The sequence below is a fragment of the Ursus americanus genome, chromosome 23 (genome assembly GCF_024610735.1).
Source record: "Ursus americanus isolate L20-20 chromosome 23, mUrsAme1.1.p, whole genome shotgun sequence".
Lineage (NCBI taxonomy): Eukaryota > Metazoa > Chordata > Mammalia > Carnivora > Ursidae > Ursus > Ursus americanus.
Window position 1 is genome coordinate 3414311 of NC_142149.1, and position 19366 is coordinate 3433676.

At 56.7% G+C, this 19366-nt stretch overlaps 2 protein-coding genes across 5 annotated transcripts in view; both read left to right on the forward strand.

Annotated features, from left to right (window-relative positions):
* Positions 1-7886, forward strand: part of USP36 (ubiquitin specific peptidase 36) — a 37282-nt gene extending 29396 nt beyond the window's left edge. For all 4 annotated transcript variants that reach the window (XM_045813992.2, XM_045813991.2, XM_087854037.1 and 1 more), the window contains exons 16-21: positions 243-818; positions 1231-1442; positions 3503-3604; positions 4142-4257; positions 4657-4808; positions 5786-7886. In XM_045813992.2, coding sequence (XP_045669948.1) covers positions 243-818; positions 1231-1442; positions 3503-3604; positions 4142-4257; positions 4657-4788 — 1138 coding nt within the window. In that variant the 3' untranslated portion in view covers positions 4789-4808; positions 5786-7886. The remainder of the gene's footprint in view (positions 1-242; positions 819-1230; positions 1443-3502; positions 3605-4141; positions 4258-4656; positions 4809-5785) is intronic.
* Positions 7887-19099: 11213 nt separating this feature from the next.
* CYTH1 (cytohesin 1) overlaps positions 19100-19366 on the forward strand; it is a 77341-nt gene continuing 77074 nt past the window's right edge. The window contains exon 1 of the mRNA XM_045814601.2: positions 19100-19256. Coding sequence (XP_045670557.1) covers positions 19235-19256 — 22 coding nt within the window. The 5' untranslated portion in view covers positions 19100-19234. The remainder of the gene's footprint in view (positions 19257-19366) is intronic.

The window sequence follows — 19366 nt, forward strand, 5'->3', positions numbered from 1 at the left end:
CAAGTTTGAAAAAGTACTTTGAACTGCTTGGTGACAGGAAACTAAAAGGTTCTGATTTTTGTTAACTTCGATTTTTGGTAAATTTGAATTTTATCGTTTTTCTCTTTTCTAAGTTAGTGTAATTTATGTGTATTTGAGACTCACACAGGGGGAGGACCATGGGAAATGCTCAGCTGGATGGGTAGGGGCCGCAGGCGGGCAGGAGGGGTCTACCTGTGCGTCAGAGCAGCATGTCCCCACAGGGCGCTGTCACCTGCCCCCAGACCATCCAGCCACCTGAAGCTCTCCGTCGGTCCCCGCTCCACGTCACTGTCCAGTAGCCCCCGACCGCTTGGGACGCCAGACCCACAGAGCTGCTCCTCCGCCTCTGCTCCCCCGCCTCAGGTCAATGGGGGCTTCCGGGCCCCTCCACACCAGCTGCCAGAGGCCAGCACGTCCCCCCAGAGCCTCTGTAAGAAGAGGAAAAGGAACCGCAGGGGAGAGAGCCAGGGGCAGGGCTCAGAGACGGGCACGGCAGCCGCAGCCTCTCCAGGGAAGAGGAGGAGGAAGAAGAGGAAGCGCACGGAGGCCGTGGACGCCTCCCCCCTGCAGGAGGGGCAGAGGCAGAGGCAGCACTGGACCCTCGAACGCAGGAAGGAGGCCCGGATGGAGGTGCCCGCCAACAGACTGGAGGACGAGGGCGGACGGCAGCAAGAGAACGGCCGGCCAGTGGGGAGCGTGACCGAGGGCCACCCCGTGAGCATCAGGAAGAGGAGGCGGAAGGGAGCGGAGGGCCTCGGTGCGGAAGACTGCCTCCGGCGGGACCCACCGTGGCACAGGTGAGAGCGGGAGCCAGGCAGTCCATCCCAAGTGGGTGGTCTGGAAACCCAGTGTGCTGGCCAGGCTTCCAGGACGGGACCATGTCCCTAGGTGTCTTGACGAACATGTGAGTGGACGGCACTGAGTGTGCGGGTGGTGCGTGCCCCCAGGTCGCTGCGGCCGCATCATCTGGCCTGGAGGACCGGCCCGGGTTAGATGCGGTTGTGGGCTCTTCTCTCTGACGTCTCTCAGGCTCGGCCGTGGCCCTGGACAACTGGCCTGCTTTGTCCTGCTCGCGTCTGTGGGGTGTTCTCAGGGTGGCTCTTCTGCAGGGCTGAGGCACGTGCCAGTTGGGAGTTCTGGGGCAGCGACCCAAGCCCCCACTCTCTCTCTCAGTTTGCCTGGCGCTGACTGTTGACTCTGACTTCCCAGGAGCTGCTCTCCCTTGGACATCGTCGAGCTAGAGGCCACTGTAGCATCTCCAAGGAAAAAGAAAAAGAAAAAAAGACAGCAGGAGTCACAGCAGGAAGTAGAAGAGAACAAGCACCCTGAAGGCTGCAGGGGCGAGAGGCAGCGGGGCTCTGCTCTCCCTGGGAGCCCGCCCTCCCCGGCTGTGAATGGCAGGCGCCCCGGGGATGGAGCAGGTATGCGGTTTCGAGGAACGGGGGAGCCAGGGGAGCAGGGGGCTTGGCCCAGGGACCCCGTAGGTGTATGTGCTGGAGGGCGGGCCCCCCGGGGGGGTGGATACCTGTGCCCCGCCCGGCCTTGCGTCTAGCGGTAGGTGTAGTACAGGGGGAGGCCTGGGATGAAGACCTCTTACCTCTGCCCTGTGGGTCACAGCTTCGTCATCTGGCAAAGCAGTCGGCTGAAACTACTCCAAGGGCAAAGATATTCTCGGAATATAGTGTTTCTTCTGATTCAAGGCTCCTCTTGCCTAAACTTTCTTGTTTGGGGGAGTCCTGGGCCGTCCTGCCTGGAGTTTTTTTGTGACTCTTGAACTTGAAAGGTCGGGTTCAGAAGTGAACTGTTTTTATAGTTAGGCCTGTTTTTATAGTTAGGCCTCCCCCCCCCCCCCAAGATTTTATGTATTTGAGAGAGAGCACAGCAGAGGGAGCGAGGGAGAAGCAGGCTCCCCGCAGAGCAGGGAACCCAGTGTGGGGCTTCATCCCAGGATGCTGGGATCACGACCTGAGCCAAAGGCAGATGTGTAACCGGCTGAGCCACCCAGGTGCCCAAAGTCGGGCCCTTCTGAAGACAACGTGGTCTTCTGCTGTTGGGGTTCCCAGTGCTTCAGCTATTCCCCGGGCCTTAGGTGCCCATGGCTAAAGTGACTTCTCCTGGATTTGTTTCCTTGAGGGCTGGCCAGGCTCATCTGGGCTCTCCTGATAGTGTGTCCATTAAGCAAAGGGTAGAGAAGATCACCCCTGCTTGGGATGGGGCCGCATGTGGCAACAGATTCTGGGAGGTCTGCTCTGCAGCCTGGGGGTCCAGTTACATTAGTGCTTTTGGGGGTGAACAGGCTGCTGGGGATGGTTTATGTCTGTCAGACTCCTGTTAAATGAGTCTGTGACTGAACATTAATCCCATGACAAGGGGTGCTTGGGTGGCACAGTTGGTTAAGCATCCAACTCTTGGTTTGGGGCACGGGCCATGATCTCGGGGTCCTAGGATTGAGCCCCACGTTGAGCTCCAGGCTTGGCATGGAGTCTGCTTCGGACGCTCCCTCTCCCCCTCTGCTTCTGCTGTCTCTCTTTCTCTCTCTAATAAATAAATCTTAAAAAAAAAAAAATCCCATGACAAAATGGTACTGCTGGGCAATGAGGAGTGTGGCCAATATGTTGGAAGGAAGGCTGCTCGAAGGTGGCAACAGAGCAGGCTGGTGGCGGTCATCAGACTATGGGACTTGCTTTGCTAGCACCTGACCATGTGGAGATGCCGCCCGGGCCTCAGGGCCCACTGCCCAGTGCAGGTGCTAGGGCTGTGGGGGCCCAGCCCCTCCTCTTTGCTCTCCGTCCTAAATATTGGAAGAGTTGGCTCCATGGGGAAGGGCAGTCACAGCCAGGAGATGGAGAGAGCGTTGTGGGTGGCTCTGCATGACCACTGGGCCAGGCTGTGCTGTGGAGTGCAGGGCAAGAGGCTGGAGAGGGCAGCAGGGACTGGCCGTGGGGCATCGCCCTGGAGACCCTGGGTTCGAAGGTCATGGGGTCATTGATAAATTAGAGGCCAGAAGAGCAAGGTCAGGCTCATGCTGAGGGAGAGGAGTCCGTTCTAGCAGTTGTAGATGGTTAGAGGGGACCACGCAGGGGTCGGGACCAAGCAGATGTCATTTCTAGAAGTCTGAGGAGGGTGGTCTGTGCTGTCACCCTCCAGCTATCCTTGGTGGCCAGGCTCTTCCAGGACGCAGCTGGGAGACAGCCTCCCTGGAAGCTGTGGTGACAGTAGCACTTTGTCATGCCCTCCAGTTCCTGCAGCATCTCGTTTCTGGCCGCGTCCCCGTGGGAGGGGTGGGCTCCCCCTGGAGCTCATTCTCGCCCTTGCTGCATCAGCCCGAGGCTCACACTGCTGGTTGCAGGCTTTCAGTCTTGTTGGGGGGCGGGGGGGGGGGTTAGTCTTTTCCAAGGTTGATTTGGATGGTAGCCCCTCTCGAGAAGTAACCAAGTACCTCGTCAGAGGCGAGCGTATGTAAGTATTTCTCTGATCGCAGGGCAGGCGCCGGCTCCTCTTGTGTCCTGGAACAGAGAGAGGGAGTCCGACGTGCTCCAGGAACTGCTCAAGTACTCGTCGGATAAAGCTTACGGGAGGAAAGGTACTGGCTTCAAGAGTGGACTTCTGTCCTGCGGTTCATGGGGCAGCGCGGAAGTCGGAAATGGACCCGCTCTGTCGGGATCCCGGGGCGGGGGAGTCACTGGGCTTTACGGACCGGCAGAGCAACGTCAGCTGCGATCCTCCCGGACCTGCCGCCGTTACGCAGAGTCCAGAACCAGTCCCTGCGGGTGGGTTTGCTGTGGCGGGGGGTGGACGGGAATCATCCAGCACCGGTGCCGTACGTGCTTAGGCTCAGAGAGAGAACAGGAGACCTTTTTCAGACGACGGTAAGGGTTCGAAAGGAGCTAAACTGGGGGGCTGGTGGTATAGAGCTAGCAGCGTTTGTGCTTAAGGGACAGACCACTGACTGTCCTGCATGCTGGAGACACCCTGCCCTCCCTCCCTCTTCTCTGCGTGGTCCATTTCACCGGAAGGTGGCACTTGAACATGCCGTGTCAGGAGTAGGCCAGTCTGGGTCGTAAGCACCATTCTGGAAGCGAGTGCACAGAGGTGCCGACGCTTGGTGTCTGCTTTGTAGTGTTGACGTGGGGCGGCGAGGTGTCGGCTGTCAGTCAGGATGCCGTTCAGGACAGCAGATGGGCCCGCACGGCCACGGTGATCGACGACTGGGACGAAGAGTTCGATCGAGGGAAGGTACGGGGTACGCTTGCAGCTGGCGTGACGGGGCACTCACGGCGGCCCTGCTGAGGGCTGGGCAGGGAGGCTTCGACCCTTTGGGGCACTTCGAAGTGGCAGCGACATCGTAAAGTGCTCAAGGACAAAGGAAGGCAGGCTACTGGGCTCGGATACCGGCCTGGCCACTGTGAACATTGTGTGGCCATGGACGAGGCGTTTGTCCCTGTTGCTTTGTTCCTTCGTCAGCAGGGTGGGAACAGTTGGGACACCTCCCTCAGGCCACACTAAGAGTAAGCTGGTTGGTTCTGGAGCAAGTTGAGAATCATGTCTCCTACCCAACAAGCCTTCACAAGGAGCCACGGGGACCAGGGCAGAGCCCTTTTTGGGAATTGTGATGCCTGGGGTTTCTTCATTTAGGAAAAGAAAGTGAGAAAGTTCAAAAGAGAGAAGAAAAGAACTTACAACGCCTTCCAGAAACTTCAGAGTAGACGGAACTTTTGGTCTGTGACTCATCCAGCTAAGGCTACCAGCCTCAGCTACCGCCGCTGACTTCGCTGCTGTCGAGATGGGTTAGTGTGGGGGAGGTGTAAGGCGTGTGTTCGTGTGCAGCGCGTATATTCATGTGGGGGGTGTGTCTAGTGCATGTGTGTGTGGTGAGGTGTGCCTTAGTGTGGGGTGTGGTGAGGTGTGCATTAGTTGTGGTGTGTGTGTGGTGAGGTGTACGTTAGTGTGTGTGGTGAGGTGAGGTGTACGTCAGTGTGCGGTGTACACGTGGTGAGGTATCGTTAGTGTGTGGTGTGTGCGTGTGTGTGTGGTAAGGTGTTCCTTCGTGTGGTGTGTGGTGAGGTGTGCATTAGTGTGTGTGGTGAGGTGAGGTGTACGTCAGTGTGCGGTGTACACGTGGTGAGGTATCGTTAGTGTGTGGTGTGTGCGTGTGTGTGTGGTAAGGTGTTCCTTCGTGTGGTGTGTGGTGAGGTGTGCATTAGTGTGTGTGGTGAGGTGAGGTGTACGTCAGTGTGCGGCGTACGCGTGGTGAGGTATCGTTAGTGTGTGGTGTGTGCGTGTGTGTGTGGTAAGGTGTTCCTTCGTGTGGTGTGTGGTGAGGTGTACGTTAGTGTGTGTGGTGAGGTGAGGTGTACGTCAGTGTGTGTGGTGAGGTGAGGTGTACGTCAGTGTGTGTGGTGAGGTGAGGTGTACGTCAGTGTGCGGCGTACGCGTGGTGAGGTATCGTTAGTGTGTGGTGTGTGTGTGGTGAGGTATCGTTGGTGTGTGTGTGGTGAGGTATCGTTAGTGTGTGGTGTGTCTGTGTGCGTGCGGTGAGGTGCTCCTTAGCGTGGTGTGAGGTGAGGTGTACGTCAGTGTGCGGCGTACGCGTGGTGGTGTGTGTTAGCGTGGTGCGTGCATGTGTGCTGTGGAATGTGTAGGGCAGGGTGTTTCAGAGCGCCGTCTAATGTTGCGTGTTGTCCGTGCGGACACGCGCCGCAGGGGTGTGGGTGGGACACCAGGGACTGCCGGCTCATCGGGAGCAATGTTCTGTGCCCCGCAGCCTCTGGAGACGAGGTGTCCTTCCTGGGCCCTGTCCGTCTGAACCGAAGAGCGGCCTTGTCGAGGACCCCGCTGCCCGTCGCCGCCAGGCTCACGGTGTGGGAGGACCGCCCACGCACCTGGCCTTCGTCGGAGCGGACCTCTGGCGTCGCAGCGCGCACCGCGACAGACCCCACGGTGACGTGTACGACGGGTGGCAGCACACTGGCCGGGAACCTGGACAGCGGTGCGTGTGGTCTGTGGGCGAGCGCGGGAAGATGGCGGCGGCACCCCTCCGGCGCGTCCTCGAGTGAGTGAGTGCCCGCAGGGGGACGGGGTGCGCCAGGCCCCTCGGGAGCCGTCCGTCCCCTGCTGCTGGCGGCCGGCGCTGCCGTCCGGTCCTGCCCCCCCTTGTTTCCGCGGGGCAGGGGCTCTGTATGCCTTACGTGTCCCCCTCAGAAAGGCCCCAGGCCGCCCCACGCCGCACGTCTCCCTTTTCTGGAAGCGGGGGGCAGCGCTGCCAGTGCGTCCCTCGCTTGCAAGAGACTCTAGGGCATCTCTGGAGAGCAAAAGGCTCTTGTGGGGTGGGGGGCTTGACCCGACGTCGGACGCGTCTGCCTCTGCAGCTGCTGCTGCTGCTGAGGCGGCTGTGCCACGCCTTCCCCCGCCGCTGCTGCGCCCGCGGCGCTTTGTCGAGCTGGTGGTCTTGGGGTAGAATGCTTTTATTTTCCTACGTACTAGAGACGTTCGTTTTGCCCAGGTCTGTGGCTTCCGTTAGCAATATATTTCTTTTCCTTAATATGCAATGCTGGCTTTATTTGCTCAATTTTGTGAGTGCTTTTGAATTTAGATGATTGTATGACTCAAGAAGATCACTTTTTTATCTTGCTCAAGCTGTGCCTGCGAACTCGTAATTTAATAAATATGGGAAACCCTCAGTTAAGGTGACATTTTCCAGAGAACAGACACGTGACCCAGTAGTAGAGGGCGTAGAGGTCAATACGAAAATGACTCCACGGATGTACGTCTCCGCTTCCTCTTCTCTAGAGCGCCACACGGGGAGACGGACTGACGTCTGACAGGGACGTCTGTCCTCCACAGGGGTTCTTCATGGTCTGAGGCCTCCTGATGGCCTGGTCTGGCACCCTTGTGCCACCCGAGCCTTGCCACTTGCTCTGGGGCTGGGGGGAGATCAGAAAAAAGTGTTAGATTTTTCACAGGGCGGGGGTGGGGAGATAGGTTAATTTTTTCAGGTAGGTAGTTCTTTCTGATTTTTCTTCCTGTTCTTACATTTCTCTTTGAAAAAGGTGGGGAGAATAATGATGCCCGTAGCCCGAACTGGGGCTGCCTCTGCTCCCAGCAGGAAGTGAGCAGGGCACTGGCTGCATACGCCGGTCTGGGAGCCTTTGGTCTTTTCTCAGAGGACAGATTTCTCAGTGTTAACCACACCTTGTTCAAAGATGAGGGTCGTCCCCCACCCCCGCCCTACCCCTAGTGCCCTGTGGCTTCGTCATCTGCGCTTCGGGAGGGAAGGCAGGTGCCTTTACGGGCAGGGCGTTTTTTTTCCTCTTTCGGTGTTGACCTTCATTCCTGTACGGCCCTATTTTTCTGTAATGTTCTGTAGTTGAAAAGGGAAGTCATTGTCTGCAGCACAGAGTTTATCTCTTTTCTTGCTCCCTCCTCTTCAAACCAGGCTCTTCCCTTCTCCGCTATGTAATTATGAAACCTTTTCCTGAGGAAAACATGCCTGTCGTGTCTTGGGCGGTGCTGAGCACTGGCCTGTCTGCAGCATTTATCACTGTTCGTAGGGGCAAGCCCTTCCCTCCCACACCGGTCATCAGCCAAACTGGGAAGGGAAAGGATGGGCCCAGAAAATCAGTCCAAACTCTAGGGGACATGTAAATATATAAATATATATAAATAACTAAAGCTTTTATAATAGCGGTCACTTGGTTGACTTAGAACGTGGGTATAATTTAACTTTGTGTTGGGGGGGGTCGCCGCTCCTGGTGGTCCCGTGTGGGCTCAGTCCGCCACGTCCCCGTGCGCTGCGCCCCCGCTCCAAGGGCTGAGGCGCCCCTGATGTTGCCAAGATCCTGGTGCAATAAAACGAGTTTTTGTGAGCCCTGCCTGTGTCTTTGTGTTTTTTCTCTTTGATTTTTAAGAGTTAACATCCTAGTGCCCAGTTCAGATGAAGGGCGCCCTGTGGTGCACTTCCGGGTAACCCATCAGTACGAGGGAAAGTTTGGAGCAGGTCTTCATTGAGGATCAAGAGGAGTAGAGAGATTTGTATTAATAAATACATTCATTTGAATTTAAGAAGATAGAGGAACCCTTTGAAGTGGCCTGCCACTTAGTGGGTGATTCACAATGAGTACTGTGTTGAGGAGACTTGGAAACCGTATTTCACTGAGGTTTGCTGTTCTCTGAGTTTTTTTAACTGAATAGCGTTTGGATTTCTGCAGGGAAATATGAGAGGGAAATGATAGGTTTTACTAAACTACGAGTTTTCCTCACAGTTGGCAAAAGCAGCACAGGCCTCCAGTTTGAGACCCTCCAAGCTTGGCAGGTGCACAGCCAGGAGCAGGTGTGGCCACGCGCTTAGCGCCTGCATTCAGCCCCTCCTGACCCGAGCAGACGTGCCCGGCTGCGTCTCTGGCCACACGCTGAAGGGCGTGATGAGGAAGACTGGTGTTTGTGGGCCCTGGAACTTGGGGTCCACACAGGAACTTAATTTGGGTTCCTGTGCAATGTTCCAGTCTTGTCAGGCCAGGCCATCTGCTGAGCGGGAGGGTCAGGGTCTGACTGATAACACGCTCTGGAAGTTGGGTGAGGCCGGCAGGAGCAGCAGGTCCTACAGGGATCCCCGTGACCGGGAGGTTCCATTTGGCCAGAGCAGCACCTGTGAGTGGGAGACAGAAGCAAAAGCAGCCCTGGGCAGCGGCAGGTTTCTAGTGGGGGGGTTCTGTTCCGAATACCCCGTGGATACCGCTGGGCAGGCCTGTTCCGAGTCCTGCTGCTCCTTCCCTTTTTCTTCGGTGTCTCAGCTCCCATCCAGTCGTGCCCCTCAAACCTGGGGATTCTGCCCTGTCACTGTGGGCGCTCGTCCAGACAACAAAGTAGGAACAGGTGAGGCCACACCTGGACTCAGACAAGTGGGGTGCCGGGTGGGGTGTGAGAGTTTGGGGTGGCAAGCCAAGCTCGTGTCCATAGTGTCTGAATCCGGCTGGGCAGTGGTAGGTTGGGGATCCCCCTCAGCCCCGGGCACAGTGGTCATACAGGCAGGACCACAGCCTTCTCGTTGTTTCTTTTCCAAACTTTTCCATTCGATACCGGTGCTGGGTGCACGTGAAGATGAACAAGGCTGCATTTCTCAGGCAGCCTGTGGTCCCTGGGGCAGGACTGGCGGGACTGGCGGCTCTGGTGGGAACCACAACGAGGGTGTGGCGAGCCCTGCCTTGAGTGGCACCAGCCGGGCTGGGCTCACTTGAGGGTCCGCTGACAAAAGTGAAAGCACAGGGTATGTTTTGGTTGATAATTTCAGCATGAACCACAATTTGCTGGCCTCTGTATGTTGAGTTCCCACGAGCTCTTAAGTTATTTCCAGCAATGGTTGACAAGATCTGATTTGGGCTTTAGACTCTGGAGGCTGATGGCAGTGCGTGAAGGCCCAGGAGGTCGAGGGGGAGGGAGAAGATCAGTGAGGATGACAAGTCCACAAACCAGCCAACCATTGCTCAGGCCGGAGCTGACCTTGGCAGAGCAGTTGGGTGGGGTCACCTGGGTATTTGGAGACAGAATTGAGAGGAGAGGTAACAGAAGTGGAAGGTCCAAGGTGGGGGTAAGACAGCTCCTGGCTTGGGTGGGCAGGTGAGTGGCAGGGCCAAACAGTACCAAAGAGGCAGGTGGGGGACAGATCGTCTGCAGCCTGGCAGCCAGGCCTGAGGAATTCGCATGTTACTGGAACGGAACGGAGGGAGAATCACAGGTGTGAGATGTAGGTGAGCTATGAGCTCGGAGCCTTGGGATTCAGAAAAGTCCAGGTGTTTGCCCCCGCCCCGGCCCCCGGGGAGCCAGCTAGGGTCATTGTAGCAACCAACATGCCCTCCAGCCCAAAGGCCAGAGCACCGATCCCTGCCCTGGGTCTTGGTAGTGCGGACAGCCTTGGTGTAGACAGGACATGGCTAGAACGAGCTCTCGGGTGGCACTTGGTAGATGCTGGGCAGTGGGGTTTTCCCCTGGCCCCTCCCTCCAGCCGCCTGAGGGCTTGGAGGGGCCCGGCTGCAGTCTCCCTGCGGGGCGCTGCATCCTGCTCCTCCCCGACCTGTGTCTGGACCAGCTCGCTGCCCATCTGTGAGCTCTGCTTGCCCCTGAGATCTGTTTCTGTCCCAGCCGCTTCAGTGGTGTTCCAAACACTTTGGCCCTCCTCCTTCCTGTGTGCCACTTACTCTTGGCAAATGGTTTCTAATCCCACTACAGGAATCCCCTCCCACGGGGGGGATAAAACAAAACACGAGGAACCACCTTCTCTCCATCTCCATCTGCTCCTTTCTCCCCCTAACCTGATGCTTCCAACACTCGGGCGGCAGAATCAGCGGGGCGAGTTATTTAAGACTAATATGAATGAAACTGGAATCTGGGGGAAAGTCTTGGACATGGGCATTTAAAACCTTTCTGTGTGATTCTCCTGGGCAGCCCGTGTGGAGAAGCACTATTCCGGTCCCATGCCTCAAATGAGAGCGAGCGGCAGAATCTCCAGGGGTTTGTTCCAACACCCATGTCGCTGGGCCCATCCCCCACTCAGTCTGATTCAGCAGGTGGGCTGGGGTCTGAGAGTGTGCCTCTCCCACATGGCAGGGGGAGGGGGGCCGGGGGTTGCTTGTTCTGACCTAATGGTTCTTGTATGGAGTGGTCAGCAGGGGTGGGAGTTTGTTTTTTTTAAATTCCACCTATTTATTTGACAGCACAAGCAGGGGGAGCGGCAGGCAGAGGGCGAGGGAGAAGCCGTCTCCCCATGGAGTAGGGAACCCGAAACGGGGCTCGATCCCAGGACCCCGGGAACATGACCGAGCTGAAGGCAGATCCCCAGCTGACTGAGCCACCCAGGCGCCCCAGGGTGGGAGTTTAGGAAGGAAGTCAGGGGTATAGACAGAAGAGTTACCCTCCACCTTCTGTGGGGACTGCCACAGACTATAGACACCAGAAGATGTCCCCGCTCGGTAGGGATGGTACCCCACCTGTGCCCTTGAGGCCAGCCTCTTTTACCCCTCTGGGGATTTGTCTGCCTCCTTCTCTCATGACATGTTCATGTGTCTGCAGTCCTAAAAAAGCTCCTTGTGTCTGTAACCCCCCCCTCCCCAGCCACTGTCTCCCTCAGCCAAGCCTGAGCTTGCTCTCTGCTCCTTTCCCGTGCTCAACTCCATCAATACCTGTCAACTCCGATCCCGCTGAACGGCTTTTCCTGCATATCCTACTGGCAAGTTCTTGGCTCAGCATTTATTTGCCCCCTCGTAGCATGTCCCTCTCCTCTGGTGCCCCTCCACGACTGGGGGCCCACCGCCTACCCCGTTGCCAAAGCCAGAAACATAGCCACCACCCTGCACACCTCCCTCCCATCGCCCTCCCACAGGCCAGCAGCAAGTCTCCTCTCCCCAACTTCCCGTCGCCACCGCCGCCTGGCTCTCCATTTGAGTCGTCACCGTTTTGTACTGGCCCCCCCATAATCAGCTCGACCTCCAGTGCACCTCCTTCCTGCTCTGCTCTCCTGGCCCCAGGACAATCTTTCGGGACCGGAAACCCTAGGCAGTCACCCCCGACAAAGGTTTCCCACGCCTGTCGGCCAGCAGGCTCCTGCGTGTAGTCCCGTAGACCGTGCCCGCCTGAAGGCCTCCAGGCAGCCGGCCGACACGGCCCCCGACGCCTCGGGAGCCCGGGGATGGACCTCTGCGAGGGCCCCCGGTCGGGCGTGCTGGCTCTCAACACAGTCGTCCCGGCTTCCCTCGGGGATCGGCGGCTGCGTGCTGCTGCTGCTTTACACACTCAGGGAAGAGCCCGCCTGGGTCAGACTCACTCGTGGCTCCCGGGGAAGGGAGGCCCGCCTGCGGATCCGGGCCCGCGTCCTGACCGGCGCTCCGCCAGGGAGCAGCGTGAGTCTGGGTCAGTGATGTCACCGCTCTGTGGCCGAAGCCGTGGCGAACTGCTGTCACCATCACGCCGCGTGCCTCCCAGCTCGTCCTCCCTGGTGTTTCTCCCCGTCTGTTTCGTGTCACAGAAGGGCTGTCCCTCAGGCGGGTCCCAGGTGCGTAGGTGGCTCCTGACCGTTGCTGGGCCGGATTTTAACTGACAGGTGTAGAGGGAATTCAGGTGCTTTTATTTAAACGAGTGACTTTCCTGGCCGTGGTGGTAAATGAACGCATCCACCTTCATCTTCCCGCGCTAACAGCTGGGATGGTTAAAATGTGCTTTTTTTTTTTTTTTTTTTTTTTTTTAGATTTTATTTATTTATTTGGCAGAGAGGGAGAGACAGCCAGCGAGAGAGGGAACACAAGCAGGGGGAGTGGGAGAGGAAGAAGCAGGCTCCCAGCGGAGGAGCCCAATGCGGGGCTCAATCCCAGAACACCGGGATCACGCCCTGAGCCGAAGGCAGACGCTTAACCACTGCGCCACCCAGGTGCCCCTAAAATGTGCTCTTTTGCTCTTACGGTCTGAGAAGTGATCTGTGTTGAACGCACTTTTTCCTCCCCTTTCACATGTCTGCCTCGGTGTCCTGTCTCATGTGGCTGCAGGGAGGTGCTTCCGGTTGGCGGGGACCGGCGGTCACTGTCTCCAGCAGGGCCCAGGAAATCCCTGTCGGCTGAGTGCCCCGGGAAAGTCACTTGAGGGGGTGTCCTGGGTGACTGTACGTCTGGCCTCTGCTGGGAAAACGGGCAGTCCACCCTCCACGGACGTCACTGGCTTGACGTGCTGTGTGTACCGGTTCTTGGTGACGTGGCCCTTCTCCAAGCCCAAGCCCCTGCCCGACGCTCTCGGTGTCACAGGTGAAATCATTCGGGCTGAGTCTGGCGGGAGCTGGGGCGTCAGCCCCCGTTTGAAGCAAGAGCCCGGATCGCGCAGCGCGCGGCCAGATGTGTCTTGGGCGGCGCAGCCGGATACAATCAAGGCCCGTCGCAAACAGATTTGAAGTGCCAGTCACACGGAAGAAATTGCGAGCTTTAGCAAAATCAAATCTGGGGGCTTTCGAAGCAAGACGATGCCCCAATCTCGGCCTGCGTGAGCAATCTGGTCTGCGGTCTCCTCCGTGGGTGAGGCACCCTTTCTCCCCGGTACGCTGCCTCCTGCGGGAGGCCGGGCAAGGCTGCGACGCCAGCTGCTCGGTCCTCTGCCTTGTGTCTGTCGGGGCCACCGGATCGGATGCCTGGCTCAACACTGTTCTGCCCGCTCACCTGGGTTGGATTTTTTTTTTTTTTTAAGATTTTATTCATCCATTTGAGAGAGAGTGAGAGAGAGATCGTGAGAGCACAAGCGGGGAGCGGCAGGCAGAGGGAGAAGCAGGCTCCCCGCTGAGCAGGGAGCCCGATGTGGGACTCGATCCCAGGACCCTGAGATCATGACCTGAGCTGAAGGCAGACGTTTCACCGACTGAGCCGCCCAGGCGCCCCTGGGTTGGCTTTTCTACAAGATCCACTGCCCTGCCTTCCGCCTTGGCCTCAGGAGGACGGAGGACTCACGGAGGAGTTGGGCAGGTGTCCCGAACTATTTCTCAGCCCTCAATGTCCCTTCCACCCCCACCTCTGGCCTTGGCAGAGCTCTGAGCAGTGGCTCGTCGGGGAGCAGTTTATGACCCTGTCGGGGGGTGGCCAGAGGGGAGGTCATGTGTCCTGAGTCTCTCCACGTTCTGTCCTTCGCCTTTCTTTCCCTGTCCCTTCAGCACGTGGGGGCGTCAGGTGTTCCCTTTGTGTCCATGCTCACACAGAGAGGGGCGACTGCCCTCCCCTTTCCGGAACAGCCTCCAGCTTGTACCTCCCCCTCAGCGCCCTGCACCGTCCCTCATCCCAAAGGAGACGAGAACCGTAAGGAAATAGACTCGTTTCTCATAGAGAAAGGAACCAGAGAACACGCAAGAGTGAGGAAGAATAGAAAGGTAATCATAAGGTCCCTTAGTGTGGTATCATGTCTAAAGGTCCTCTAAAATTTTTATCTTAAAAATTAATTTAGGGGTGCCTGGGTGGCTCAGTTGGTTACGTGTCCAACTCAGTTTCTGCTTATCATGATCTCAGAGTCGTGAGATCGAGTCCCACGTCAGGCTCTGTGCTCAGCAGGGAGTTTCTCTCCTTCTCCCTCTGCCCTTTCCCCTGCTCTCTCTAAAATAAGTAAATCTTAAAAATAAATAAATTAAGTATATATTTGGTATATGGTATATAATTTAAAAGCTCTGGATTTCCTAGAGCCATGACAAAGCCCCACAAACTGAATGGCTTGAAACAACAGAAATTTATGCTCTCACCCTCTGGAGGCCAGAAGTCTGAGCCCCACAGAAGGTGTTGGCTGAGCTGCGTTCCCTCTGAAGACTTGAGGGCAGAATCCTCCCTTGCCTCTTCCAGCTCCCGGGGGCCCCCAGTGGCCCTTGGCTTGTGGCCGCATCCTTCCAATCTCTCCGCCACCTTCCCACGACCTTCTCCTCTGTGCGTGTCTGTGTCCAAGTCTCCTTTTCTGACAAAGTTACCAGTCGTTGGATTTGGGCCACTCTCGTGTCTTCATTTTAACTTGATTACAACTGTAAAGAACCGATTTCCAAATAAAATCACAATTGACAAGGTGCTAGGGGTTAGGGTTTTGGGGGACCTGATCCAACCCCTAACAGTATGGAAGGGTATGCAATGAGCGGTCCCTCCCAGTCCTGTTTCTCTGGCAATCAGCTCTCCTCCAGACGTAGGCATGGCCACCCTGCTAGTGACCATCTGCGGGCCTGGACACGCCCTGAGGGCTGGGCTCTCCCAGGATCCTCTTCATTGCTGTGTTCCCAGAACCTTGAACGGTGCTTGGCACCACACAGGCCCCCGCAACAAATATTTGTTGGACGGCGGAACATGCAAGTATCAATGTCCATTATTACATGTACATATATTTTTACTACAGACGGAAACCTACACCACGGTTCTGTCCTTGTTTTGTTCACTTCATACAGCCTGAGAATCATCTCCTGTTGGTACAGACGGAAATCAGCCTCAATCTCTTTAAAGCCTTTGTAGTAACACCACTGTAACAGAGTAACCTGCCCCCTGTTCAACACAGATTGTTTCTGAAGAAGTTTGAAACACCACAGTATAAGCACAGGAAAAGAAAGTTTTGTGGGTTTTTTTGCTTAAAAACTTTCCTTCATGAATTCTAATTTTTTTTTTAAGATTTTATTTATTTATTTGACAGAGACAGCCAGCGAGAGCGGGAACACAAGCAGGGGGAGTGGGAGAGGAAGAAGCAGGCTCCCAGCGGAGGAGCCCAATGTGGGACTCGATCCCGGAACGCCGGGATCACGCCCTGAGCCGAAGGCAGACGCTTAACCGCTGTGCCACCCAGGCGCCCCAATGAACTCTAATTTTTGAGATTATTACGTAAGGCAGGGAGTGGGAGAGGAGCACCAACTCTAAAACGTTGTTAGTGGACCAACCGCTGAGGATGACAGACCACGGGGAAACGGCATGCATCCAAGTATTTCTGGAGAAACAGCGACGTGGGGAGGAGGTCTGGGTTAGAACCGGCAGACTGGAGGGAGTCCCAGATTGTCCACGGGGGCCCATTGCTCCCGGCTCTCCCTGCCTCCAGCTCTCTCCTCTCCAGGGGCTGAGGACACAGGTGGCCAGCAAAGCCGGCCGGGTGGCTCCCACCCTTCCCTGCAACCTCTGTGAGCCTCGGTTCCCAAATCTGTGGTACAGGGATGACGTCTAAGCGATCCCTCTGAGTCACGACTGTCATCTAACGGAGCGTCTTTGACTGCGACTCCAAGTCAGAAGTACCTGTTAGGTCCTTGCATGCGTTCACACGCAGTCAAAACAAATGCTATCCTTGTTCCATGTGATAGATGCTGATTTTTCAAAAATTTTATTCTGTCTTCATCTAACAAGGATTGGTGTCTCAGGCGTTGGGAGGTCTTGGGAGTGGGGACCAGTAACGGAATCCAGGAAGGTAAAGGAATGTGTTAGCAGTCAAGTGCTATGCTAATCGCAGTGATTAGCATTCACAGCAGAACCCCTCACTACCTAAGGTGCTAGGTGTGGGAGTTCGGGTAACAGTTTTGGTGTTGAGAGTGAGAATTAACCTGTCATCTGAATGGCTTTCCTTCCTGAGTTTTGGTCACCGAGCAAGAGTTCAGGTGGCGAGGGACACCTGTATCATGCTGTTAGGGGAAGAAAGCCAGCTGGAAAATGCCTTGAATCTCCTGGCGACTCTGGCCTAGAGAGATGTAGGGAACAAAATGGAGGGGGCAGATGGCAGGGAGAGCCTCTGCGCTCCGCTAGAGTGAAGGGAGATGGCCCGGTCAAAGCCAGTCGACTCTGAGAGCATCGAAGTCCAGGCCAAAAGAAGTGAAATGCAGCCGAATCACTGAACACACACACACACACACACACACACACACACACAGGACATGGACGCGCTGGGGCCAAAATATGACTCCCTGCTGTAATGTCCCCTGTGAAACTAGATCATCTGGCGAAATCAGGGAAGATTAAGCTCACAAATCCACCAGAATCGGCCTTTGAGGAGAGAGTGAACAATTCATACAGAAGAAGCGTCTAATTTCTGGAATTATTGGAAAGAAACCCATGGGGGATGTGCCTAAGGAAATAGAGACGATCTTAGGTTTTAGGGGGACACTGAGGTTCTCCACCGAAGGCTGGGTTGGTCACTTTGTGAAATTAAGAGGCATGTTTGTGAATGAGCAATTTTCTTAGAAGAGTGGGCCAACGCTGTACCCCCAACAGGATGTAAAGATTAGGGTTCCTCAGGCTGATATGTTGAAATCCATTTCATCCAACAGAAGTTCCCATCAGCTGTGTAGAGGTTGAGCCGAAGACCGGGACATATCTAGCACTTCAGAGATCAATTCTGGGCAGAAGCCTGGATTTTACAGGCAGAGGCTGTGTTTTGTGGGCAGGAAAAGGTCCGGAGGGTTGAGCTCTTTGCCCAGGTCACAAGGCTAATCAGAAGCAGATCTGGAATAAAAGCACAGAGTTTCCTCATTGATTCGTTTTTCTTAAGAGGAAATTACTTTTCTTTGTTGCCTAGAACAATTGAGAAGTCCTGGGAGGCATACTTTAGGGTTGGCCAGTAATGAAACAGGCTGCCGAGAGGGGTCACACCTTCCCTTGATAGAGATATTCCAAGAGAGGTCCCGTCAGCTTTCAGGGACTTTGCCAAGGCCTGGGCTGAGCTCTCCTCCAGCAGCCCCGGGGCCAGCACACCAGGAGGGGCTTGGACCATCCTGTGACCCGAGTGATCCTGAAGTCCCTTTCTGCTGAGGCTCCTGTAATGTTTATGGTGAGCACCAAACCAAGAAAGAGCTTGTGCGTCTGGCAGTAGCTAGCAAAGTGGCATTTTTCTTTATTTTCCTAAATCAACAACAACAAAAATACATTCACTTGTTCTAAAACAACCAGACAGCGCAGAAAGACCATGACAAAGTAAATACAGAATGAAAAGTAGGTCTCAATCTCCCTTTCTCCCAGTTTGTTCTCCTGAACTTTTTTGTGCATCCTTCCAGGAAAATTGTGTTGCACCAAAGCAACATACATATGCAGCTTTCGTACCTATCAGTGAGTGTTTTAAAGTGGGCGAGTATAAGGCAGTGCATCGGGGACTAACAGACACTGAAACTGTCCATAAAAGTTGTGAGCTATCATTGTGGACAAGCTGGCACTCAGGAAGGAATGCCTCCAGCAGGGAAGTCAGCCAAGACAGGGTTGGAATGGGGGCAGAAGGGCCCACAGGAAGAGTTCTTCACCTTCACCTCCCTTTTGTGACTGATCTCAAGCTGCAGAGTACGTGGATCCCCACGGAGTTCCTGAGGTCGTGCTCTGTGTATGGGTGGGGAGTCACGAGTCATTGGAGGGGGTGCTTGTGGGTTCTGGGCTCTCATCCTACATCACTGGGATTTTCCTTTTTGTCACCGAGAAAACAGCCTCCAAATTTCTGAGTGTCTCATTTGATCCCTTGGTGGTTTTTTTTTTTTTTTTCCTGTCTTTTGAGCAATTACTTTAAAAGGTCAGGTAGGCACGCAGTTCGGTGGGTGGGGTTTAGCATGGTAATGTTTGGGAGATATCCGGGAGAGAGGGCACTGCCTGGTCCTGTCTCAGCTCTATATGTGCCCTGGCCCCTGGACCTCCTGGGCTTCAGTTTCTTTGTCTGAGAGCTCTCAGGAGAGGCTGTCCTGCAAGGGTCTTTCCAGTTCACTCTCGTGTCCCCTCACTGGTTGATGCAAGCAGATACCTGTTAAGGAGGACAGCACCTGGATAGCAGAGGTCTCCAACCTTCAGGTGCGGAGCTGCTGCCTTAGCTCGGCACAGGGCAGCTCACTTTACCAGTGACAGGGGGACTGGTAAGCCTAGTGCAGGCAAATAAAACCTGCAGAGAACAGTCTAGAAACGTGTGGATTCAGAGATGATGAATCAGGGTCACGAAAATCCTGAAGTGCTGGGAGATGAGGTGCCTCCCTTTGAAACTTGATCCAGGAAAATTCAGGGGACTCATTAAGGGATGTATAAAAGCACTGAAGTCAGGACACTCATGCGGCTGAGGTTTAGATCACAGAAGAAAATGAATTCAAATGCTTTTCGGCCTCTGGCCAAGGACAGGGCCCTCCCTGGCGAGCCGGGGCCGGCATGACCTTTGAGGCTGACGTCAGCGAGGACCACCCTGCCCTTCAGTGGCCGGACACGACCTTGGGCCCGTGGGCGGCTTCCCGCCGGCTGTGGGCCGGGCCGCCGCGCCGCCCTTGCGAAACCCGAAACGGTGGGGGCCCGCGGGGGCGGAGGGGCGGGGCCATGAGCCCGGGGGGCGGGGCCCGGGGCGGGAGCACGTGCGCAGGCGCGGGCTGGAATTGGCGGCGTGCCCGGAGATGCGCGAGCGTGGGCGGCGGGCGGGTCCTCGGGCCCCGGGGGCGGGTCCTGCGCGTGCGCGCGTGCGCAGGCGCGGGCCCGGGTTTGGCAGCGTGCCGGGAGGTGCGCGCGCGTGGGCGGCGGGCGGGATCTCGGGCCCGGGGGGCGGGGCCTGGGCGGGCGCGCGTGCGCAGGCGCGTGCGGGCGGCGGCCGCGTGCCGGGGCGCGCGCGGGCGGCGGGCGGGGCGCCCCGCGGGTGGCGAGGGGCCGGCGGCCGCGCGGCCGGGGGCGGGGCTCCGAGCCGGGCCGAGGAGCGCGGGGCCAGGCGCAGCGGGACGCGAGGAGCGAGCGGAGGACCCGGCGCACAGCCCGGCGCCGGCACCATGGAGGAGGACGACAGCTACGGTCAGTACGGCCCGCGGCGCGGCGGTGCGGGCGCCCCCTCCCGCGCTTCCTGCCGTGTCCTCCCGGGCGCCTGAGGCGGCTCGGGCGGCTGGCGCTTCGCGGGGCGGGCG